This window comes from Lytechinus variegatus, chromosome 1 (assembly GCF_018143015.1).
Source record: "Lytechinus variegatus isolate NC3 chromosome 1, Lvar_3.0, whole genome shotgun sequence".
Lineage (NCBI taxonomy): Eukaryota > Metazoa > Echinodermata > Echinoidea > Temnopleuroida > Toxopneustidae > Lytechinus > Lytechinus variegatus.
The window spans coordinates 88676201-88700370 of record NC_054740.1 but is presented as its reverse complement, the minus strand read 5'-3'; the positions used below and the strand labels follow the sequence as shown (position 1 = coordinate 88700370).

Genomic DNA, 24170 nt, shown 5'->3' with positions numbered 1-24170 from the left:
GATATTGAATTCGCAATCATTGAGGATAGGAACAAAGGGGGTTCTGTATGCTTATATGCATACAGAAAAAAAATAAAATGTAAGAAAAAAATCGAATTCTTCTTTTGTTTTTTCTGCATACCCTCTTGAAAAGGAGTATTTTGATGATTTTTATGTGCGCAAAATAATATTTTTACAATTTTTTAAATAGATTTTTTGGTTGTTCGAAATAAAAGTATATCTGATATACATGTAATGATTCTTATATATCAGATTTATTTTGACAGGAGTGCTGTGCATAGACACAAAATTAATGCTTGGCACGAAAGAAAAAAAAACGAAAGTGTAATTTAATGATTTACAAAAAAAAGTATAAATGCTACAAAAAAAGCAAGTGGGAAATATAACAATCGTGTTCATGTTTTTTAACCTTGTTATCAATGCATACGGAAGTTCTTGTATATCGGTGAGCTTGTTTTTCTTCTGGCACTTTTCCGTATTTAGAGAGTGCAGAAGACCAGTGAACTTTGCAAGGACTGTATATAAAATCAAGCGCTCAGATTTCTGAGGATACTGGTGTGACTGGTAACGTCCTGAAAGGAACGATATGTACCATGCACTGATGTAGAGGTATTCGGCGAGTTCTTCAAAAAAAATGTAAGTCACCGTACCCTTAATAATTGATCGATGAATAGATTGTTTGATCGATAAATTGATAAATCGATTGATTTTCTTATTTTGCGATGCAGCGTTAATCTGGAGATATCGTATTGTAAGCCCCTTATACCATGGTCACATTTGCTCTACGGCGGCCGTACGGCGAGTAGAAAACAGCCGTTTTATTCATTTTTACTAATATGACTAAAACCACCTATATGTAGCTGTTACAAACAATTGATAAAACGGTTGTTTTCGACTCGCCGTACGGCTGCCGTAGAACAAATGTGACCAAAGTATTAGTAGAGGTTGAGAGTTACATATTTTAAGGAAAACATCACTAATGAATAAACAGGGGCGTCGATCATAGGCGGCGGAAGCGGGGGGGACGTGTCCCCCCCTAAATTTGAGGAGGGGGGGGACGGTCCCCCCCTAAATTTGTTGCTGATGACCTTTTTTTTTTTTTTTTTTTTTTGCTTGTCAATTTATTTTCGTACGTCCCCCCTAAAATTTTTGGGAACTTTTTTTTTTTTTTGCTTCTCCAAAATTTTTTAGTTGTCCCCTCCTAAAATTTTTGGCTTCCGCCGCCAATGGCGTCGATCCATTTTTCAGATTGGGGGGGGCAAAATCATGAATCAATTTTCCAAAAGCGCTCGATCACACAAAACAAACTCACACACACATATGCCTATATATATGTGTACATATATATATGTATACACACAAACATATATATATATATATATATATATACACATCTCACCAGCAGGTTAATGCGAGCGCGAAGCGCGAGCTGAAAATTTTGATATTTCGATCTGAAAAAAATTGAGTTTAATGGACGTTTTTGATAAAGAACAAGATATATATCCAACAAAAGATTATTGCAAGTCGAAGTGGGAGTTCTTTTGAGGTTTAGAACTGAAAACGGGACCATATTCACCTATTTAATCATGGAGAGTATAGGTTCTTGTTACAGAAATGATGCGAGCGCGAAGCGCGAGCTGAAATTTTTTGATATTCCAATCTGAAAAGTGGACATTTTGAGCACGATTTTAGACGAAGAACGAGTTGTGTATCTCAGTCTCGCTTGCTGATTTCTGTGTAACATTACAATCTTATTTTATTTTTAGCACATGCGGAATTATTGGGGGGGGGGGGCAAAACGATATGTTTGCCCCCCCCAATATTTTCATTGGTGGGGCGATCGCCCCCCCTGCCCCCCCATAATCGACGCCTCTGTGAATAAAATAGAATGAATGGATAGTCATTGACGCAGAGTGTATAGGCTACTGTTAGTTCTGAAAAGGACCACCCAATCGCGACGTTTTGACAAGTGTGTTCTTGTCGTTCCCAGTAGAATGTGGACTACAACATGAGGACGACAGGAACACACTTGTCGAAACGTCGAGATTGGGTGACACTTGCCCAAGAAAGATACATGGTGTATCGTGAAACCTACTACACTATTCTTCTTCGCCATGGAAACCTTCAAAAGTTACATGTATACTGTTAAAAAGTCAACGTAGAAGTAAACTTTGGAACACAATATAAACAAGAAGAGAAAATATTGTGGGTTTAAAATATGTAAATAACACGGGAGGGCAAAGCAAAAAAGGCACTTGTATGTCAAAATGGGCATATTAGTGCAAACTGTTATTTTCATTTTGCCTAAAAACTCAAAGGTTGCTTTCAAAATGGCGCCTAAAAGGAGTCCCTTAACTTAAAAATGGTCATAGTTCATATACTTTCCATCTGTGAGAAATAGTTGGTGTCTACATTACAGTAGTTTTTAGGCTCAAATAAAGATTGGTCAGTTTTCCTTTTTTTGTCCAAAAAGTCCAAAGTGCCTTCTTAAATTGCGTTTCCCTAATCATGAAACCATAGGAAAAACCTATAAGCACTAAAATCACATTTTTGATATACTTATCAGTAAAAATTATGGTAGGTCTTAGGTGAAAGGTTCCCATTAAAAATAAAATACATTTTTTACATATTGTTGCTCCGCCGTCTAATTTTGTAACTTGTAACACTTTAATCTTATGAGCCTTAAAACATGGCAGAGATATCAAAATAATGTCTCTATGGGATAACATATGAAGTATTGCCATTTTTGTATCAATAGTGGTCAATTTGAATGCAATTTTGGGAGCCTTCTTCAATTTTTGACAAAATGGACAACAGTGTATCCCTGTAGTTTGTCTTAATCTTTATTACGTGACCCATGAAATCATGGAGCTATTTATAGCTCCATGCTTGAAATCATGGAAAGACAAAACTTCTCTAGGTAGATATAGTATGCACTTTGTAGCCATTTTTTCACGTAACAGCATCAATGACATACCTTAAATCTTTTCCCATGTATTTTTTCCGTTGAAACTATCAGAATTTTTTTAGGGTAGATCCCAAAACTATTTCTACCCGGTGGATTATTTTGAATTTGGACCATTTCAAAGTTATATTGCAACGTCTCTTATAGACGCCATTTGGAAGGTCATCTTGGATTCTCTGACACTTTACGAGAAAGAGCACTTAGTAAAACCTAAAACGTGTCCTCCTGAGATGAAAGGGGCACAGTACACGTTCGTGAAGGAGAATTTTTCTTGCTTAAAAGTGCTGTTTTTCAGTGCTTAAAAAGCGCCCCCACCATCGCCGCCCCTGCTGTAAAACCAAAAATGTATTATGTTTTCTTTAAAAAAAGGGAATTTCGTTTTGAAAAAACTTTGAGGGCATTTTTTCCTTCTGGAATAGGGAGTGGCATTAACCCCCTGTCCCCGATTTTGCCGCCCTCTCCTTAATTCATTATTTTACAACATCACTGTGAGCAATGTTGACGCCTAGAAGTGTCAACCTTCAGCCTTTTCTCTCATATTTTTAATGATCAACTTTGACATTCATAAAAATGACAATTTCTGGGGAAGGGGTGCCCTCCCCAATTCCAAAACGTGATGTTTTCTCATTGCTCCCTACCCCATCATAAAATCCTGGAAGAGTCATTGATCACTACCAGTAGCGGACCGTGACCCGGAGGAGACAAAGCATTGGGGGGCACTGTTTGTGAACAATGCTCTGTGCCCCCCCCCCCCCAATGCTTTGTCTCCTCTGGGTCACGGTTTGCCACTGATCACTACACCCTTAACCCCCCCCCGCCCCCCCCCCCCCATCCTTCCGACAATCACGCGCAACTGCTTCATTTTATTTACCAAACATAGTCAACATCAATTTCCTCTATCGCATTTTAGATCGCGTGTTAAATTTGTTTGTGTAATCATAGTTCGGATGAAAACACTTGGTGCAATTAGGTTGATTTTGTGGCCCTTGGTACCGGGTGCAGCTTCCATTGGCACTTTTAAAGCAACGTTCACATAGAAATAAAGTACAATTAAAAAGGAAACCTAAAAAGTGATTAGAAAGGCAAAGTGGTACCCGGGAGTAGCACAAAAGTAAAGGGATTCATTGCAATAGATTTATTGCGAAAACTAAGGATTGAGATTTATAGAGCAAATATATCTTTTTCGATTAACTATTTAAAAAAAAATAACAGAGAAAGCTGGAGATTATTTCATAAAGATGGACCAGCACTGGAAAAGCTGTTCCCACTGAGTGATCGAGGTCTAGGGAAACTAGGACGGGGTCTGGGGAGTCTTGGTAATGACTTGATCGAATGATGCAGATATTGTGACTGGTCTGGAGACACGTATTGCGTGGTAGATTATACGTCATTATCAATGTTTGCCACCTATGTAATAGGTCCATATTATTAGTAAGCATACAACGACCATGACTATATAAACTCTTAAACCATCTCAAATATGTTCACACATATTTTTATCATAGCATGGCGGAGACGAAAAACGGAAATGATCTCGGACGTGGCGTCACTGACAAAGACATTTTGGATATTTCTCGGACAATATCCTACGATCACCTCTGCAACCTGGGACAGGAACTCGGAATTGGTTTGACCGAAGTACAGAATCTGAAGAAACAGTATCGAGATGATGCGAAAGAGATTGCCATAATTATGTTTCAGAAATGGAGAGCGAGGGTGCTGCCCGATGGGTCAACTATGAAGGTTGTAAAAGAGATGATGAGTAATATAACCGAGACTACAAAGGACATCTCTGAAAGTGGTACGTAATTCTAAGATATCACATTTAGCAATATAATTGTAATGAAAGAAAGATAAAAAATAATTTCATGTAAGGTTTTTCTTAAGGATTTGATATATGTTCAACATTGCAAAATTTTGCATGTCAGCAAGAGATATAGGCCCAATTCAAATCAAAGAGACAGTTGAATCAAATTAAATATTAAGGATATGTGTCATTTTTCTATATGTAACTCATATTCACGCTCTGTTGTTCTTGTCGTATCGTTCTTTACATTAGATGAGCTAACACGAATTACCACAAAGTTATCGGTCAAGAGATGCAGAGAAAGACTCATCGATCATTACAGGAAAACATGTAAAATAGCACTCAAACCTTGGGACAAGACTAACTATGCTGGCTATGATGATCTTCACACAAGAATTAGCCTTCTAGTATCAGAAAGGGGTCAGAGAGGTGGTGACGAAGTCAAGAAAGTAACCCTTCCTGGTTCCATCAATGATATCTTCAAGACCGAGGTCGACGGGTCACTTCCAAACCGCATTCTGATGATAGGGGGTGCTGGAATTGGTAAGACAACATCTTTGGCAAAACTTGCTTACGATTGGGCACATGGAGCTGAAGACTCACCTCTTAAAGACGTGCCACTTGTGTTCGCTTTAAAATTCAGGAGGAGTGGTAAGCATACGTCGCTTGGAGAAGCTATTGTAAAGCAGCTCCTGGGGAAAATAGACGGCGTCACTCCTCAAGAAATTGAGAAGTTCATTGATGAAAATGAGGAAGATTGCGTTATTCTCCTTGACGGTTACGACGAATACAATGGATCAATAACATCTGACGGACCAAAGAGTAGTCTGGAGGAGTTACTTCTATATCAGCGCTTTCGGAAATGCCGTGTTCTAATCTCATGTCGCCCACATCGCCAAGAAGATTTTGATATTGATGAACTTCCGTTCGTGTACGCTAAGGTAGAAATAGAAGGGTTTTCAGAGGAGGACTATGATAACTATATAGATCGATTCTTTGACAGTAAGGTGGCAGATGCAACGGGACTGAAGAACTATCTAAAGGAGCAAGTCTCAATTGGATCTTTGATTAATATACCCTTTTTCTGCATGGCGTTTTGTGTTCTCTGGAAAGGACAATTTCTACAAGATACTAAATCACACACGGCTTTGTTCAATAGTTTGTTGAAATACCTTCTTGAGCATGCCCGATCGAAGAGTTGTGTCGGATTTGAAAGTTTGGTCGCTAAACCTAAGAAAGGGTTCCTTAAATCAGTTGTGTCTCAAGTCGGAAGAGTCGCCCTGAACAGTCTACTTAGCGACAGCAGAAAACTTTTATTCGAGCAAGATGATTTTGAAGATTGCCTTCATGAACTTGATATAGCAGTTGAGATTGGTTTAGTCTCTAAACAAGCAGTGATAGAAGAATCTAGTGATTGGGACGAATCAGAGACGGTTTTCGTTGAATTCTACCACAAACTGGCGCAGGAACACTGTGCGGGTGTATATCTGTCAACTCTTGATCAAGATAAATTGCTAGGAATACTCAAATGTATCACCACAGAATCAAGGGTACTTGACCTTGAAAATGTGTTGAAATTCGCTGCAGGTTCTTCTGACAAAGTATGCTTAACTATTTTGAAGAGGTTCGAAACAATCTCTTGGTCCACACCACTACCCTACTTGCACGCAATAGGTGAAAGAAGTCAACATCATCGCCTTGTTTTCGATATTCTCTGCGAATCTACTGAAAAACTGACCGAACAGCAGTTGACGTCCACAATTCTCCCGTATTTCAAGGATGGAGAATTTCATTTTGTGGAAACTAGTTCGTCTAGAACAGTGTATGGATTCGCACGAATACCTCTTGAAATCAAAGCACAGGTATACTTCATTCTTCAAGCAAATGTGGCCTTTACATGGCGTTTCATATTATTCTAGTCAGCGAACAAAAGTTACTTTGTGATATTCAGAAAAAAATGTGTAATTCGAATTAGAGCTACTGATAATTTTTTCGTTATTTCTCCAAGCCGGTCCGGTTCTTTTATATCCATGACGTTATTAAATTGATGTCATCCCACTCCAAAGCATCATAGAAATGTGATATTCAATTTCGTTTGTGCTCTCTCTCTCCCTCTCGCTTTCTCTGTTCTACCTTGTGTAATGTGTTGACGATCCAGGTGTTTGTTTAAAATATGTGTTCTATCTCAAGATTTTTTATATGCCCCTTTACAAGACACACCACTCCTCGATTTGTATTTCTGAGTCTATGTTACACTGTTATGTATCATTATAACAAAACATTCTGATTGAATCCCAATTAACAATTAATCAAACTTATTAGTCAGTATCATCCTTTCTCAATATAGATCATGACTATGGTGATTTCCTTCTGCGAACTCAGTGAATATCAAGTGCATCTCCTTTGGAAGTCCCTCAATCTGTGCAAGTCCCTGGAAAAGTTGGACCTGAAAGGATGTCATCTCTCAATCGATGACACACTTGACAAACTCTGCTGCGTAAGACGCCTTGATATGATGGGAGTCACAACAGATCACCACTCCCTACTCGCTAGCCTACCTAACGTCGAGGAGATTCGCATATCAAACGATCATCGAACACGATCAGACAGTTTCATGAAGGAAATAGTTGATGGCCTACTGAGGACCAACGGCAGGCAAACTGTTGTTGAGCTGTCTCCCATGTATGGATTCACATTCTTCTCCAGATCAACATGTATCTCTTCCGAAACAGTCAGCTACTTCATCGAGCACACACTCCCACATATGACGGCTCCCAGAGCTCTTGTCTTGGAAGTCCCAATTCAGTATGATGATATGATCAGGATCATCGTAGAAAGCATCCGTAGACCAACTATTATCAAATTGAGGTCTCAATTCTCTTTCTTTACCATTTCCACATGGATTTTTTTTTGACTTCCCTGAATGTCTTAACAAATAATAGAACAATTTTAGTTTTAGTAAGCTTTTCCAAAGTGAATTTTCAAAATTAATGCATGGATGAGATTGCATACGAAGTGAATTAAGTAATATGACGTTGCGTTCACACATAATTAAAAATCAACAAAGAATGGTAATATGGACACTTCTTATGTACTGCATCCATATCATTCTATAAACTTCATCCGGGTGTAGATCGAGGAGAAGGGGGAGGGGACAGGTCGGGCAGCTAAGGGGATTTGGGATTTCTCTTTCATATCTTCTCTTTATCTCTTTCTCCTTTTCTTCTATGTTTCTCCGAATTTTTTTTCTCATGGGAAAGTGTCTTCGAATGGGAGAATTTTGACCGTTATTTTTCTCGTCAACTTATGTTTAGAATAACTTTTAAATTTGAAATTTTGTCAGAATTTTAAATTGGAAAATTAAAAATTAATTCAAAGAGGATGGCCAAACACTAGGATGTTTCTCAGCCTCCTTTATATCTCCTCTTCACAGTATATTTACATTTTGTTAACTTCAAGCCACAGTGGACAACACGTTTGTATCCTTATCTCTTAGATTCTTCATAGATGTTGAAAGCCCTCTGTGTTCTGCAAACCATGATGGAGATCATCCCGATGACGATCTTGCTCCACACGGCATCCGTGTGACTGGTAAAAAGTTTTTGGGGAATGACTTCACCACTTGGAGTGAACATTACCGCGACCTCTCCACCGAGAACACAAGGGATCTCTTCTGGGTGTATGTAGCTGCACTGACTTCCGTAAGTCTGTTCTTTGTGGAAATCTGTTGAAACCAAATGTTGACATTTGGTTTCAACTACCATTTGGGTACTATAGCTCATCATGATCATCATGATGAGCTATAGTACCCAAATGGTAGTCTGCAGTACTTACCCTTCACTCGAGTTAATGGTCTGAATGTGCAGCCTACTCATGCCTTGTGTATACTGAAGGCCCTCTCCCTCAGAATTGAAACAGCAAATTTTGTATGTGCTAGTCTTTGTGTAGAGGCACACTTGCTGATCAAAGTTTCAATGAGGGTCTGTGCCTGCAGACTACTCAACTGGTACGATTAGAAATGATATAACTCGAAAATACCATGAATCCATAATACGACGTACATGCACAAAAAAAACATCTCAAATGTTACAACCAACTGTTATCTTTATGATGTTTTGGGTTTCCTTTTTAACGCATTGAGTGCTTGTGAAAAGGTAGCAATATTCAACTTAACCCTTGAATGATTCGAAGGCTTTAAAGTGATGGTCCAGGCTGAAAATGTTTATATTTAAATAAATAGAGTAAAAATTCACAGAGCAAAATGATGGAAATTTCATCAAAATCGGATAACAAATAATGAAGCTATTGAATTTTAAAGTTTATAAATACTTTGTGAAACAGTAATATGCAGATCATCATGAATATTTATTAGGTGGGCTGATGATATCATATCCCCACTTTCCTTTTTTTTTGTGTTATTACATGAAATCATAGTTGTTTCATTTTTGTCATACATGTGTGAATGATGTGTCTCCATTATGATAAAATAAGTTGCTGCAATAAATAACTAATGCTCAAAATCAGTTGTCAATCCGATTGTTTAACTTCTTGGAAGAACATTTTTTAATAAACCTAACTTCATATAACAGATACAAAAGAACAATATGATATGACATCACCTGCCGACCTAATGAATATTCATGAAGACATGCCTAGAACTGTTTCACCGGGATAGTGTAAATATTTAATATTCGTTATCCAATTTTGATCAAATTTTAAGCATTTTGCTCTGTGAATTTTATCTCTAGCCTGGACCATCCCTTTAAAGACTGATCTCCGAAAGCAGCGTATGGAAAAAAAGTAAGAAAGAAACATGGTCTCTCAATTCGGAGACCCGGATTTGATCAACGCTTGGTGCGCTAGTGCAATTATCATTATTGCCGTCTTGGCCGTGTCCCTCGGAGAGGATCTGGTTATTGAAGGCTTACAAGCACCCTTGTTTCAATTATGGGGCTGTAACGCCCGAATGTTTTATGCTGTACGTCGGCTATGGGAAGTTGTTTTCATAAACCCAACCTTCTTGGTATCAAAAATAAATATTTTTTCGTATAAAGAATTCGATTTGTATTGCCAATGACACCAAGAAAAGGGAGAGGAGAAGGTGGCTGGTCACACGGACAGTGCGCCTATATAGTCCCGTAATCATGTATATACTATATAGAAGGACCATTTAGTATTTAGTAAATATCTAATTTTATTTCGATTATTGCATTTGTATGGTCATATCTAGTCAGAGCAAACAATGTCCCATTTAATTCCCATCCAAGGGATATTGATTGCTTTAAAGGACAAGTCCATCCAACAAAAACTTGATTTGAATAAAAAGAGAAAAATTCAACAAGCATCACACTGAAAATTTCATAAAAATCGGATGTAAAATAAGAAAGTTATAGCATTTTAAAGTTTCGCTTCATTTCACAAAACAGTTATATATGCACATGGCCATCGGTATGCAAATGAGGAACTGATGACATCACTCACTCACTATTTCTTTGTATTGTATTATATGAAATATGAAATATTTTTATTTTCTCGCCATTGTCATATGAAATGAAGTTTCATTCCTCCCTGAACACGTGGAATTCCATTATTTTAACATTTTGTGCTTCAGGCAAGGAGGTCCTAATCGTCAAATTCGTAATATTGAAATATTGTTTAATTCAAACAATGAAAAACAAAAGAAATAGTGAGTGAGTTGACATCATCGACTCTCTTATTTGGATGTAAGTGGCTCGTTCATATTACTATTTTGTTAAAAATAAGCGAAACTTTGAAATGTCATAACTTTCTGATTTTACATCCGATTTTGATGAAATTTTCAGCATTGTGCTTGTCTGATTTTTCTCTATTGATTCAAATCAACATTTTTCTGAGGTGGACTTGACCTTTAACTTTTGAAAAAGGGTGTTTTTGCTCTGTACAAAAAATCGGTCAGTTATCGAAATATTTTATGCTTGTGCCCCCCCCCCCCCCCGAATCATGCAGGATCCAAAGACGTATGGAGATAGCAGCTTCGAGCATATGCTACTAACACTTCAACGACCGAGGATATGAATCCATGAGGTTTCGGTCTCATCGACAACAGGAGGAGAAACGACACATTACCCGTTTTCATTTTCTTTAAATTTATTTGCGTTACTTGAATCATATCTACTTTGATCTGAACATATGCGAGTAATATAATTCGAGTCGTGCAAAATAATACACATTAACGCGTTTTAAGGACTTACATTTCTGAAGAAGTGCATGTTGCGATGACTGGACACAATAAACAAGGGTTCAGACATGCTGAAAAGTAAAACTTCAATATGTAAAACCGTTTTCCCTTCATAGTCAGGTCCAGATTTGAGAAAAGGAGGCTGCCTTAGGCAAATCGTGTTAATGCTGAACTGAGAAGTGTTTCAACATAATTCGAGGGCGCTGAGTCCAAATATGTTGTTTATCAACCTTGAATTTAATGTTAAAATTCTCAAAATGGCAAAAACAATATGGCTGCTATTCTACACCCTTTTTTTTACTCTCTTTTGACCCCCAAAACTTGCGACAATAATGTTTTTCAATCGTTTTTGGTACTATTTGATGTCAGGAATAACATACTAAAATCTATCAAAATCTGCATCCGAGAAAGTGGTTCTTTCAAAATGACGTCTAAAATGGCCGCCATTCACTGGAAATTAACATATTCTACTCTTTATCCACCTTAGACATCCATTTTCGATGCATATTTAATGGTGTATGGGATAAAAGGTCTCCTGATACATGTAGAGTGAACAGAATCACGCCAGGGTACCTGGAAGTCCAGGATGGCGTCCAAAATGGCTGCCATAGCCTAAAAAATCACAATTTATCTATTACCTATTTTATTGTCTTTAATTTTGGTTTTATTCAATGGTGGTTTTAAGGGTCGAGTAGTATATTGGGGCAAGTTACAAGGAGATTCAGCGATCCACTTTGTCCAAAGATCCAACATGGCTATCAAAATCCGAGCCTAAAATGGCTGTTGTTATCTAAAAACCCTAAAACACCGACATAGTTTGTTTAATATCCTCCTGGGAAATATGATATTGGTGTCTAATCCACGGTTTAACTTGTCAAGTAATACGTTGGGACAAATTAGTTACAAGGACAGTCCGCTTCAAGCAATACATCATGCACATTAGGATAAAGTCCGTGGTCTTGTATATCCAAAAATCCAAGATGGCTTCAGAAAAAAAAATGCGTCGAAAATGAGTCCCATTAAGTTAAAAACAGTCATAGCTATGTGAAAAAAAATATTTGGTGTCTACGCTATTGTGGTTTGAAGGCTCAAATAGTACATCGGGACAAGTAGCAAGGATGGTCAATTTTTCCGGGGTTTTTACAAAAATAAAAATCCAAAACGACTTCTTAAATTGCGTAAAATGATTGTTGTTCCCTACTCATGAAATAGTTCTAAGCACGAAAATGGTGTGTCGCGAAGTACTTATCAGCTTTTTAACGGTACTTTTTTAGGATAAAAGTTTACCCTATCTTTAAAGTTTATTTTTTCAGGTTTTTACACCACCGCCTAATTTTGTTCCCTGTAACACTTATTTTTAGAGCCTTAAAAACATAGCAGAGACACTAAAATAATGGTTCTACATGGATGAAGTATTGCCATTTTAGTATCAATGGTGGCCAATTTGAATGCAATTATGCGAGCCTTCTTCATTTTTTAGACAACAGCGTATCCCTGCAATATGTCTTAACCTATATTATTTGACCCTTGAAATCATTGGAAAGATACAAAAATTTCTTTAGGTAGACAGCATATCCACTTTGCATCCATTTTTTTAAAGAAACAGCAACCATTTTTGAAGTCATCATTTATTTTTTGACAATCTGCACCACTGACAAACCTTGAAACTTTTCCAATGTATATAATTTTTCCCTTGGAATCATTATTTTTTTTTCTTTTTTCTGTTTTGGTAGAGTCCCCAAATTACGTTTACTAGGTGGATATTAATATATAAATTTGGACCATTTTAATATTACAATGTCCTTTATTGACGCCATTTTGGAAGGTAATCTTGGATTCTCTGACATACTAACTTTCTTGTAAGCATGTCCTGATGCATATTTGACTTGAAAGTTTTTTTAATTTTAAGTTTTGGAGTTGATAGTACAACGACAGCCATTTTGGACGCCATCTTGGATTTCCAGGTACAATGGACGACATTTTTAAAAACTATAATCTGTCTCAATAGATTTTGTTTAACCCTAAGTTTCATGAAATTGATAATTATACACCAAAAGTAATGGAATTTCAAAAACTTAACCTCGGTTGAGATTTGATGTTGACTTCGCCACCACCAAAGTCATTGGCAACGTCCATATCTTGCTTCTGCTATGCAGGCAAGGAAAAATCGGCGAACATTTAGTAAAAGTTATGATGTGAGTTTGCCAGCATCTCCCAAAAATTATCAAACATTATTTTGGCCATACATTATTTGTCAACCAGCAGCTGTGAATCACGGCAGCCATCTTGGACTTAAAGATGGCGGACGAATCAATCTATCAGATGCTTTATGTTTACAACCCTGGGTATAAAAAATCTAGCATAGACTAACATTTCTGAAACATAATCACCTTTACAAATTGTTTAATGGGGGAAACCGCATTCAAAATGCCGCCATTCTGTTGTTTTGCCAACTTGACGATGAAAACGTCGGAATCAAGTTTGGCAAACAGCATTTTCCCCTGAATTACCATGAACGATTAAGAAATCAGCATTAACACAAATTGCCTAAAGAACTTTTTCTGAGCACATTTTTTAAAAAAACTGGACCTATCATAAAAAGAACCCCTAGACAGTAATGATTAACGGTTTTTTTTTAAAGAGATGTAACACTAATATCAGGTGCAAGTTATGAATCGATTCAAGTTTTTAAAGGCTTACTATTTACTGGGTAAGGTTTATATGACACATAGTCATTCCGGGTCAGAACGGCCTGGATTTTTTTTGTAAATGTTCATGTTATATCATAATTCATAAATGCTGTAAAGTGACGATTTCAGCAAGTGCTGCTGGTCTGTATAACAATAAGTATATATAGGATCTATGTATCTTCCAATAAAGGAAAATGAAATAAATAAGCATAGTAATGGCATTTTTTTGTATTAAGTAGTTTTTATTGACAACTTCAATTCATATACAAAATAAAATACATATAACAAATAGAAGTTTGATGTCTTTACAAATTGATAAATACCTTGACAACTCATGAATTTAACACCGCAACAATTATAACAGTTATCGATACTATACAAATATCAGTATCATAATTATTAATGATATTGTTACATTCCATTCAAAATTACTTGTATTGAATCATTTGTAACAACTTGTTTTGCCTTGTGTTATGTTTCTTTCCCTCGATCAAATGTTCCTCAAATATTATGTATATTTTGTATGTATTGTATTCCATTGTATTTTTGCCTTGAGTAGAATATTGGCATGTTGCGAATGATGTTCTGCTAAATTTAATACATTTCATTCATGTTGAATTGCCCTGCCCGGTGACGTAATGAGCCAAAAAAAAATATGAGGAGATATGGCGTATTGCATAAAATTTATACTTAGTTAGGAGTGAGCGAGCAATTAATTTCATGTTTTATTACAAAAGAAAATCAAATTTTGTGAAAGACTTTGTCATAATATTCAGAAAATAATATCAAATTTCACATTTCTCTCTGTTTTCTTGGTCGTGAAAAAATTGGGGAGAGTGCAAGAGCCACCGCCCACCCCCAACCCCATCTGTACACTACTGGCCCTGCCTGACTAATTCCATTGTTCTGAGCCTCCACACGTTTATATATTATTCAATAAATGATACTGTACACTAATATGAAAATGAACTCCAATTAAATCCTCATGTTTCTGTGTGCGTGTGGGGTGTGTTTATTGTCTATAGGGGGAAAAAATTTGTTTCTGGCGAACAAAGCCACATTATTAATGTCCCAGAATACCGGAATAGTCTAGGTTTTGCGCCCCGAGTTTAAGCCCTGTATACAATGAGACGACAGAAAGAAAAGCGGTAACACCGGTTCCTTGGTCATTCTCCTTCATATCACGCAGGTAATAGATTAGACGGTCCCAGAAATACTCTTGCTCACTTCGACGGTTCCTTGAGAGAGCCAGTTGAAAATGAAGCCATAGATAGCTTAGGTCCATCCCACCTACTGCAATAACAGGTAGGGAAATGATCATAAGCTTCTCAGAGAAGATAAGCACATTGAGAAGGATGAGGTCCTTGCTGCTTATATTCAGCTTTTCGTTCCCGCTGTACACATCGTAGTTCCAACTCAAATGAATAGTTAATCCTGCAAAGAAGAGAATTGAATGAAACGGTCAATAATAATTAATTTAGTTGAATTTGTTGTAATGACAAATCAAATATACAGTATCTATGAATCACGTGTCATGAATCATGTGTTCAAAGTGAAAAAAACATTGACATCACAAAATCAACAAATATTTATTATTGTACACCTCAGACAACTTTAAAATAAAGTTGGTGAAAAAGTAAGAAATAAGGTTTAAACATTAGATATCCCATTGGCTTTAAACAGGCCAATATGGCGCCCAAAATGACCCCCCCCCCTCCCCGACAAAGGGAAGGAGGGGTCTGAATTTTGAATCCCGTCATTTTGGGTCCAAAGGGATCCTGTTGAAGCAAAAACAACCCCAATATCAATTTTGGCAAAAAAAAACCTACGGGATTTCACATTATACCGCACTGATAGTTGAATAATGATACTGATATTAAAATTTCCATTTAAGATTTAGTAGGATTATTCTGTTATTTAGATATCGAGGTAAAAGCCATTTTCATAAGGACATGATTTGAAGAATGACTGAAAATATTATGAGAATATTTTTTTTTTCATCGCCAGAAAATCTTTAGGTCTCTCCAAAACATCCCCGATAATATAAAAGAATTGACAACTATTTGAATACATGTAGCTCACCAAGGATACCGATTGAAACGATGAAAGAAACCCATGACCTAACGGCAGATTGAAAGATTCTGTAGTCACGGTAGGTTTCCGCCAATCGCATGCGACATCTATCGAGGTAACCTTCGTTCTCGATAAAGAAGGCGAGGAGGAGATTGCACTCGATCTCGAAGGAGCAACGAAGGTGGAAAATTGTGTGGCAGAATACACCATATAACAACATCCCAGCTGTGACAGACAATACCTGGATGAATTAAGAACAAATATTCCTGCCGTGAAACAAAAGAAAATTATTAACTGCATCTGAAGTAGTCAAGTTTTGTTACTAAAAATCGTCCATGTGTTTTTCATACTAAATTGTTTAGGTCGCGTATTTAGAGACATTTGATTATGAAACGGATTCAGCCCTTGCATCTTTGGAATAGAAATAATTCACTTCATCTTTGCAGGGTGTGTAAAAAAAACACCCTTTTACTCGTTGGTGGGTGGAATATTTGACGTCTTACAGTCCTGAACAGCACGCACAGTTTGAAATAAATTATTGTAATTTATTGGTTATCGTCGGGCCCTTAAGGAATGGGAATGCTATGGGCATTAGACGCGGCTCTAAACACACCTCTATAATAGCAAACATGAGGTTTATGACAGGCTGGAGCTGGCTCAAACTGTTGAAGTAGACTATTTCGAAGACCATATTGACAACAGGCCATAGGAGACATGCTACATGAAATGGAATTCCTGGAAGATGAAACCCCTTAGGTCCGCACAGGTACTGAAGACGTCGAGTCTGAAAAAATAATAAAACATAGTTTAGGGTTGAGATTCAGTCGAACTATGGACCTACCACCTCTAGGTTCATGGTCGTGCCGACAATCATGGGTTTAAGGAGAAATTGTTACTGTGAGCATGGTGAGATTGTTAGATCGTCCTTACCGGAAAGCTCCCTGTAGGTTCTAGCTCCATGGGTAATCGATAAGCACAGTTACCATACAAGTCATCGGCAAAATTGAAGTTGCTACTTACCATGCTTACGAGCCTACTAACGTCGATGCCTTGTCGTTATATCTATTTATCCTGCCTCTATATCATAAAATTCGAAAAACCATATTATCTTCCCCACAGTTATTTTTATTCATTAGATCGCCATACAAATAAAGATTAGAAATATGTAAAAGTACATGTTTGAAATATTAAAAACATTGATTTTCAAGAGTCATACCACATCGCATGGAACCAGACTACCGATTTAACATTGATACAGTCCCGTGTCATTTTGCCAATCTATATTTCAATAATTGACAACTAAAGGGGGTGGGGTTGAGGGATCCCAACAACAAACAAGTAAGCTTACCATAAAATCTTGATGCATCATTTCACTCCAACCCCAGTTCACTTGAATGTTTTCCATGTCCAGCCTTCTTCCATAACCATTGAAGTAATACCGGGTCTTCCCGTAGACACAGATCAAGGCAACCGAACTCAAGCTGATTGAAAATGACATGAACGAAGTCAGATGCATCACTTCGTCTTCACGACCAAATAGGTGACAGAAGTAGAGGACAGTCATGTAGCACATACCGACCGTTAGCATTACCATGAATAGCATAGAAACTACTGTTCCTATGGCTCTGCGGTATGGCCCAGGCACTGAGGGTAAAAGAGAGATTTCATTCATTTAAACGATTTTTGAGAAACAAACTTGAAATTAAATTCTGTATCATGTGAGTGTCTTAATAGTAATACCAATAATAATAATATTTGGCTTTCATATAGCGCTTTATCAATCTACGACTCAGAGCGCTTCACAAACACAATTACCCGGTCACTGAATTCATAGCTGTTTTCACAGCCTGCTAAACCAACCACAACGACGGTTGTTTCCTACCGGTACCCAATTAGCACCTGGGTGAGAGTGGCAAAGTGTGAATTGACGCCTTGCCAAGGACACAAGGCCATGGTGGGATTCGAGCACACGACCCTCTGATTACAAGGCTAAATTCAGAATCTCTGCACCAGGGTGCTTTTCAATCAGCGTCTTATGAAGCGCTTAGTTAATCAGCAAGTTGGACAGGCAAATTTTAAAGTCTTCAGCTAATAATTATGAAAGGAATTTAGTGTATTGAAATAGTGAATTAAGCAAGGTACGTGTACAGATATTGGCTGTTGATAATTGCTTTCGGAGAGACCTAATTTTGTTTACGAACTTCAGGGACTAGCTCTCAAGTTAGGCTAGATATCAGTTTGAAAGTTCAGTAATGCAATCGTTCAACAAAACCTATTTCTTATCCTTCACCCAGATGTAAACATGGAGATTGTGGTATTGTGGATTATTAATACTCTTATTATCCTAAGAAAATTCTAATTGAGTTTTAGGTGGAATTATTGTTATGTATCCTTACGCCACTCCTTGATATTCCTGGTGACGTCACCTTCTCTGTTCCATCGTAGACTCTCACACACAGCACAAGTGTTCTCACTACCTTCGTCTTCGTCCCAACAAGTCTTACTGCTTTCATCCTTAAAGTCTGGGGATGGGAATAATCCAGCACTTTCGTCCATGTCCTCAAGAAACTCTCTGTCATGTAGTTCCGCTTCTTCATTGTGCTTGTTTACAGCTGAGATTGCAAGTAATTGACAGACTTTCTCATTCATCGGTTAATATAAGGTGTTTGAAAGAAATCATTCAGGTTACAGTCGTTAAAAACACTTTAACTAATGTATCTAATTTACATGTAAAACCTCAATCACACACGCACACCCACAAAGAAACATGACGAACATTTCGCAATACGTTTTACAACCTTAATTTGTTTCAGTTCAGTTTCGATTATTCTCTTTTTCCAATAATCATCAAAACGACGAACCAAAAAGAATGAGTGCCTAAAGAAATACTTATATTATCAATGATAATATAAATATATAGATATTTAAAGAAATATTTGCAGTTGATTGTTTAAAATGTTTATAGAAAATATATGCACACAATCTAATTCCTTATCCTTGAAATGCGCGTTTCTTGAATAAAAAATCACTTTTGAGAAACGATAAATCTTTCTTATATAGTTGATGTTAAATTGTGTATTCATTTCATTAAAAAATGATTACTACTAGATGTCCTTGTTCCCATGCAGAAAATGGTCGGCAACAGTTTAAAGTAAATCAGACTGAATACAAAACTGATCGCTGTTTATAAACAAGACTACTGAGACATGACCAATTTAAATACTGGCACTTGGGTAAGAAAATTATTACTGATGGAAAACTTTCCAATTTGTCTGTACATGATTAAGGATCTGTGGTTTTGTTCTATTTACAATTTCAGGTAGTAATACAATTATAAGCATGCGAAAGGGAAGCCAAACATTTGCACCGTACAGTTTGAAGTAAATCAGACTAGGAATACAAAACTGATCGCTGTTTTCTTGTCAAAATAAAATGGCTCAATTATGTTATCAAAATAACTAAAGTCTCATGTCATGTTCATTTACCAAAAAATATTTACCCCGCCAGATTACTAGTAGGGCTATATTGAAAGTCTAAAGGCCATATTGGCAGTACCTATACAGTCTGCTGGAAATAATAGTATAATTTACCTTGAGGTTCAAATAATGGATCAGCTTTGCTTTCTTCAAGGTGATTGCTACACAACAAACATCGATGTCGCCAGTGAATAGGTGCCCAGTGAAATATTCCCAACATTTGTAGTTGCAACCTCAGCAAAATACTTTGAAGCATTGTTAAGTGTTTTATAGTCTTGTCACTTTGTTTTACAATGCGTTGGCATTGAATGCTGAAATGAAGTTAAGACCTGTTTAAAAAAAGGTGTATACTCTTTAGCTAACATGCGCATCATATCAGATATAAATCACATTTTCCCATGCATTTTCCCCAGAGGAAAAAGGAACAAAATTTATCTTCTTGTGAGCACAAGCGAAGAGCAAAAAAGGTGTCAGAAATGACAAAAGAGGGTAAAGCCTCTGGCTAATGTGTTTCTTCAAAGGAATGACATCTTGTCTAGCTTGGTAAACTGGTTATAATAACATATTAGCCGGGCATATTAGCAGTATAAATTAGGAGGGCTTGTTAGGCTGCCGATATTCAGAGCAAATGCCCGTAACGACCGCTGTTGAGAGGGTCTGGTAAAAGTTGATGAAAACAACAGTGAATTTCAGACACCATGGTAAAAGTGGCTCAGAAATGCCACCATGTCAGCATAAGAGGTAATTGACCTGAATTTACTTTGAGATTGATGTATTTTTATCTACAGAAATTGTACTTGATGTAAAATAAACGAAGGTAAGAATATTACCAAATTATATCTAAACTATATTGTTGAGAATATATGACGTTGAGAATTGTGACTTCTGCATATATGGTATCTTTTTTAATGAATTGAACACAACTTCTGAAAAGTTTATAACTTTAATTGCTAGAATAAACTTGATTTGTACCACTTTCAGACCAAAATCTGTTTATACTCATTTGGATTAGGCCTACAGGGAAATGCATTTATCAGTTAAATCATTAACTGCCAGCCTAGACACAACTTGCATCCTAGCAAAACTGTTGTTAACCTCAGCCAATTTCAGTTGACTGAGAATGAGGACTAGGTCCTTCCATTGGGATTTCATTTCGCAATGGCTCCTAAACAAGTTAACCGAAACGAATTCATCCAGAATTTTGTAATACAAACATACATAGACTAACACGCGAGGCGCTTTATCGCTGCTGTCCGGCGATCACTACTGTAAATGCATACTGTTCTATTTTAAAACCCTGGATCGGCAAATAAACAGCGCATGAGGACTTGCCCAAAGACTACCCATAACTAGGCAACATGATAACCCACTTTCAAAATTAATGTCCATTTTCACTTTCAGAACTGAATTGAAAGGAAAACAATTCACCTTATAAAACTGTGTATTAAAATAAAAAGAAATAATGAGCTACATGTATTAATGACCAACCCATGTTGGTCATAAGGTTTGATGCCTTGATTTAAAATAACGAAAAAAGGGCGAATGTGCAAAATATTTGATTGTAGATTATATCGTCAAAATCATTTTCGTTGTCGTTTTTATACTAAGTGCACATTTCGCATTCCCAAATCAAATAATTAAGCAAAAAAATCAATATCATTTGAAGGTTGAAATATGGATGTATGGAAAACTTTTTTTAGAAAGAGGCAGTAAAAGCGCTGTTCAAAATGTTTATGTAACACTGTTTACTGTATGAATATGTTAGTAGTTGTTTAACAATTTAATCTTTAGATTGAAATATTAAACAACGTTTAATTTTGAATCTATCTTTAATGAATTAATCATGGTTGTTTATACTGTTAAACAAATGCAGTAAAAACGTTGCATAAACAACTTTGCTTTACTGTAGGCAATAACTTATTTTTCTTACAAACTGTACGGATATAATATTTTTCATAATGTTCTAATACAACATGATCCGATCCCTCGTTACCTTAATGATAGAGCAGTATTAAGGGATATATGTACACATATATTTATATGTATATATGTATATACATATACATATATAAATTTTATTTTTCCTCGGAGTTGCCAGGAAACCATTTGGGAAATTTGTCTAAAAATTATCGCGTTCAAACTCTAAGTTCTGATCTTAGAAACTGCCAGCTTTTTTAAATACTCAACAATAAAGTAAGCCCCCCTAAATCAAAATGCTGTAACTTTTGAACGGGATGGTTTTGAGATATAATACATCTTAGGTGGTTTTCTACACTCATTAAGTGACTCCTGGGTAAAATGAGATTGGTCGATTGAGTCATGCATGGGTAATTAAAGATTGAATTAAAAATGACAATTTTTTACCATTGTTTTTTCAGATTGTGTAAATACAAAGTTGGGCGAAGGTTGTTTTGGTATATTTTATGGTGCAAATAATGCTGTTTTACTATCCATCAATTAGCTACTCCACACAAAATTTAATAAAATGTGTTCATGGTTGAGTGTGCACAATAATTTTTGTGACATATAATCATAGGGGTCTATCGTAGTATATCATAGCTAAAATGTAAATAAAAAACATGTTGAAATTAGAAAATGTTTGTTGCTTCCCTCCCCCAATTTCTCGGTGCCCCTCCCCATTTTCAGATTGTGAATCCATTACTAATTCTAAATAAATTCAACTAATCCTGAAAAATTGTTAGGAAAAGAATGCATTTATGCAGTATAAGGACTATTCATTTCTACACTCTTAAAATACTGGGCAACTCTGGGTAGGGTAGTTTCAACCAATACTGTGTAGTTTTTACCCAAAGCACCTATTATTAGTTTAAAAACTACCCAGGATTGTATAAATTTTTAAGCAATTACTGTGAGGACAGTATGTTGCCCAACATTTTTTAAGAGTGTAAATTTTCAAGTGTCCTCGTTCAACTATGAAAATGTAAATAGTTCGGAAAGTGTGTGGTGATAAAATGATTGATGATAAAAATAGCAATTAACTAACTTTTTTTTTAAATGAATTTGCCCTCATTTCTAATTTTATAACCCCTAAAAATGAGCCTGTGACAATGAAAATGCCCTTACCCCCTTTGATGTGTGCTCACTCATCCATAAATAAACAAATCGATTTCATTTTTGCACAGAATTCTGCCCATAGGTTGTAAGAATTACTGCATAATGACATTGCTAAAGATTGCTTTGAAAAAAGCTTCCACCATATTGAATAAGGGGGGTTACTTATTCTTACACATATGCACCCATAGTGCACACAATGTCTATGAGAGAGGAAAACAAAATTGTAAACAAAAGTGAAATAAGCACATGGCTTCAGAATGACACTATCCAAAAGGCGCGTACACCTGAATAATCATATGATACGGCACAGAGTTAGGCCAAGGCCTTGAACTTTCTTCTCATTTGCATTTGCATTTTCGAATATTGTGTACTAAGTGAAGATTAGATATTGGAATTTTCATTAAAATAAAATCAAATGAATTATGTACGAGGGTTAGTGAAAGATATCCATAGTAAGCAATTGAATTTTTCCAATAACGTAAAAAAGAGCTATACTCACATTCCACATGTTCATTCAAGCGTGAATGTTAAATTAAACGCCTTTGAACCATAAAAGCATGCTAATTGGTCATGAACATAACGGGGAAAAGGATAAGATAATACTGGCTTATCTTTGAAAATCGCTCTTTTATTTTCATTTAATGTTCATTGAACCGTGAAATGATGAAAATTATTGAAGTACTCTTGCCAAAAATAACTAATCATATTCGATCATTTTAATCGATAGAAATATGTAAAACGTCAAATTAAAGCAAATTGTGATGGCAAGTTAGCAAAATAAGTTTATCGTCTTTTAGTAAGTATCTTTCACATGCCTTCTTAGGCTTGGATTTTTAAAAAGTGACAAGTATGCCTCTGTCAGTGCTTACTGGAGCATGACATAAAACATGTTTGGTTCATTTGCTCAGAGGGTATCTTTTAAAATTAATTACAACGCTCATGTAAAAAAATCTTTAAAATTCCTCTTGCTTAAAAAATAATGGATTTTTGTTTAAGGGGGATTTAATGTTTTGTTGTGTGTGTGTTTGTATATACAAATATATGAGTGTGTGTGTGAGGGTGTGTGTTGAAAAAAAGTGCGCATGTGTGTGTGTATATAGAAAATACTTTGAATAAACAATACGTTGATGTTGCTGGCTTTCTTTAGTTGTGGTTGATCGAATCAATTGCGACTATTTATTAAGAGGGGGGCCCCAGCTCTGTTTTTCTTCCCTCCTTCGTCCCTTTTCTCTTTCACTATTTGAAAAATCCCAGCCGGGGAATTCACTCACCCCCCCCCCCCTCTAGAGGTGCCCCTGATGTTCAATACGAAAAAAAAACCAAAGGTCCAATACATCCAATAATTAAAACTTTCACATGCCGTTGTAATTGGGAGAACATGTAAAATGTCCGCCCTTGACAAACTGATTTTTTTGGCCCGAGACAACCAAAATAAAACTTACTATTATCTATATTGCGCTTTTTCCATTTGGCCTCAAACTACCAGGCTTATACATTACTCTTAGTTACATTAATAGTTAACATAAAACCTATTATTAATAACATTTAGATAACGTTTCATCATTCACAATCGCATAATACTATCATGACTATAAAGATGTTTAACGTTACTTACCAATAATCATGATCTAGTGTATCATAATGGACCAATATAACATGTAGCTCTTATCATTCCTTTAGAAAAAAATTATGCAACTGCATATAATACCAAAAAGGACGAAGTAAAAGTTGTATTCTTTGGCTTCTATGCGCTTCACCGCTAGAACACACATCACATTGGTATGTGATTTGGTTCTGTTTTGAATTCGTTTGAAATTATTTTGAGTCGATGTAGATTATGGGCACGTATTACTCCACGTTACTGTCC

At 36.3% G+C, this 24170-nt stretch overlaps 2 protein-coding genes across 2 annotated transcripts; one reads left to right on the top strand and one right to left on the bottom strand.

Moving 5' to 3' along the window:
* The first annotated feature begins 487 nt into the window (after positions 1-487).
* Positions 488-11871, top strand: LOC121427323. The gene is made up of 6 exons (XM_041623665.1): positions 488-636; positions 4471-4766; positions 5025-6634; positions 7120-7640; positions 8269-8473; positions 10758-11871. Exons 2-6 carry the CDS (start codon positions 4472-4474, stop codon positions 10824-10826), a joined length of 2700 nt encoding a protein of 899 aa, XP_041479599.1. The 5' UTR covers positions 488-636; position 4471; the 3' UTR covers positions 10827-11871.
* On the bottom strand, positions 10840-24170 carry LOC121427331. Its single transcript, XM_041623678.1, has 7 exons — positions 23919-24170; positions 19343-19557; positions 18149-18364; positions 17101-17396; positions 16366-16536; positions 15762-15993; positions 10840-15113 (listed from the first exon to the last, which is right to left on the bottom strand). Exons 2-7 carry the CDS (start codon positions 19482-19484, stop codon positions 14743-14745), a joined length of 1428 nt encoding a protein of 475 aa, XP_041479612.1. The 5' UTR covers positions 19485-19557; positions 23919-24170; the 3' UTR covers positions 10840-14742.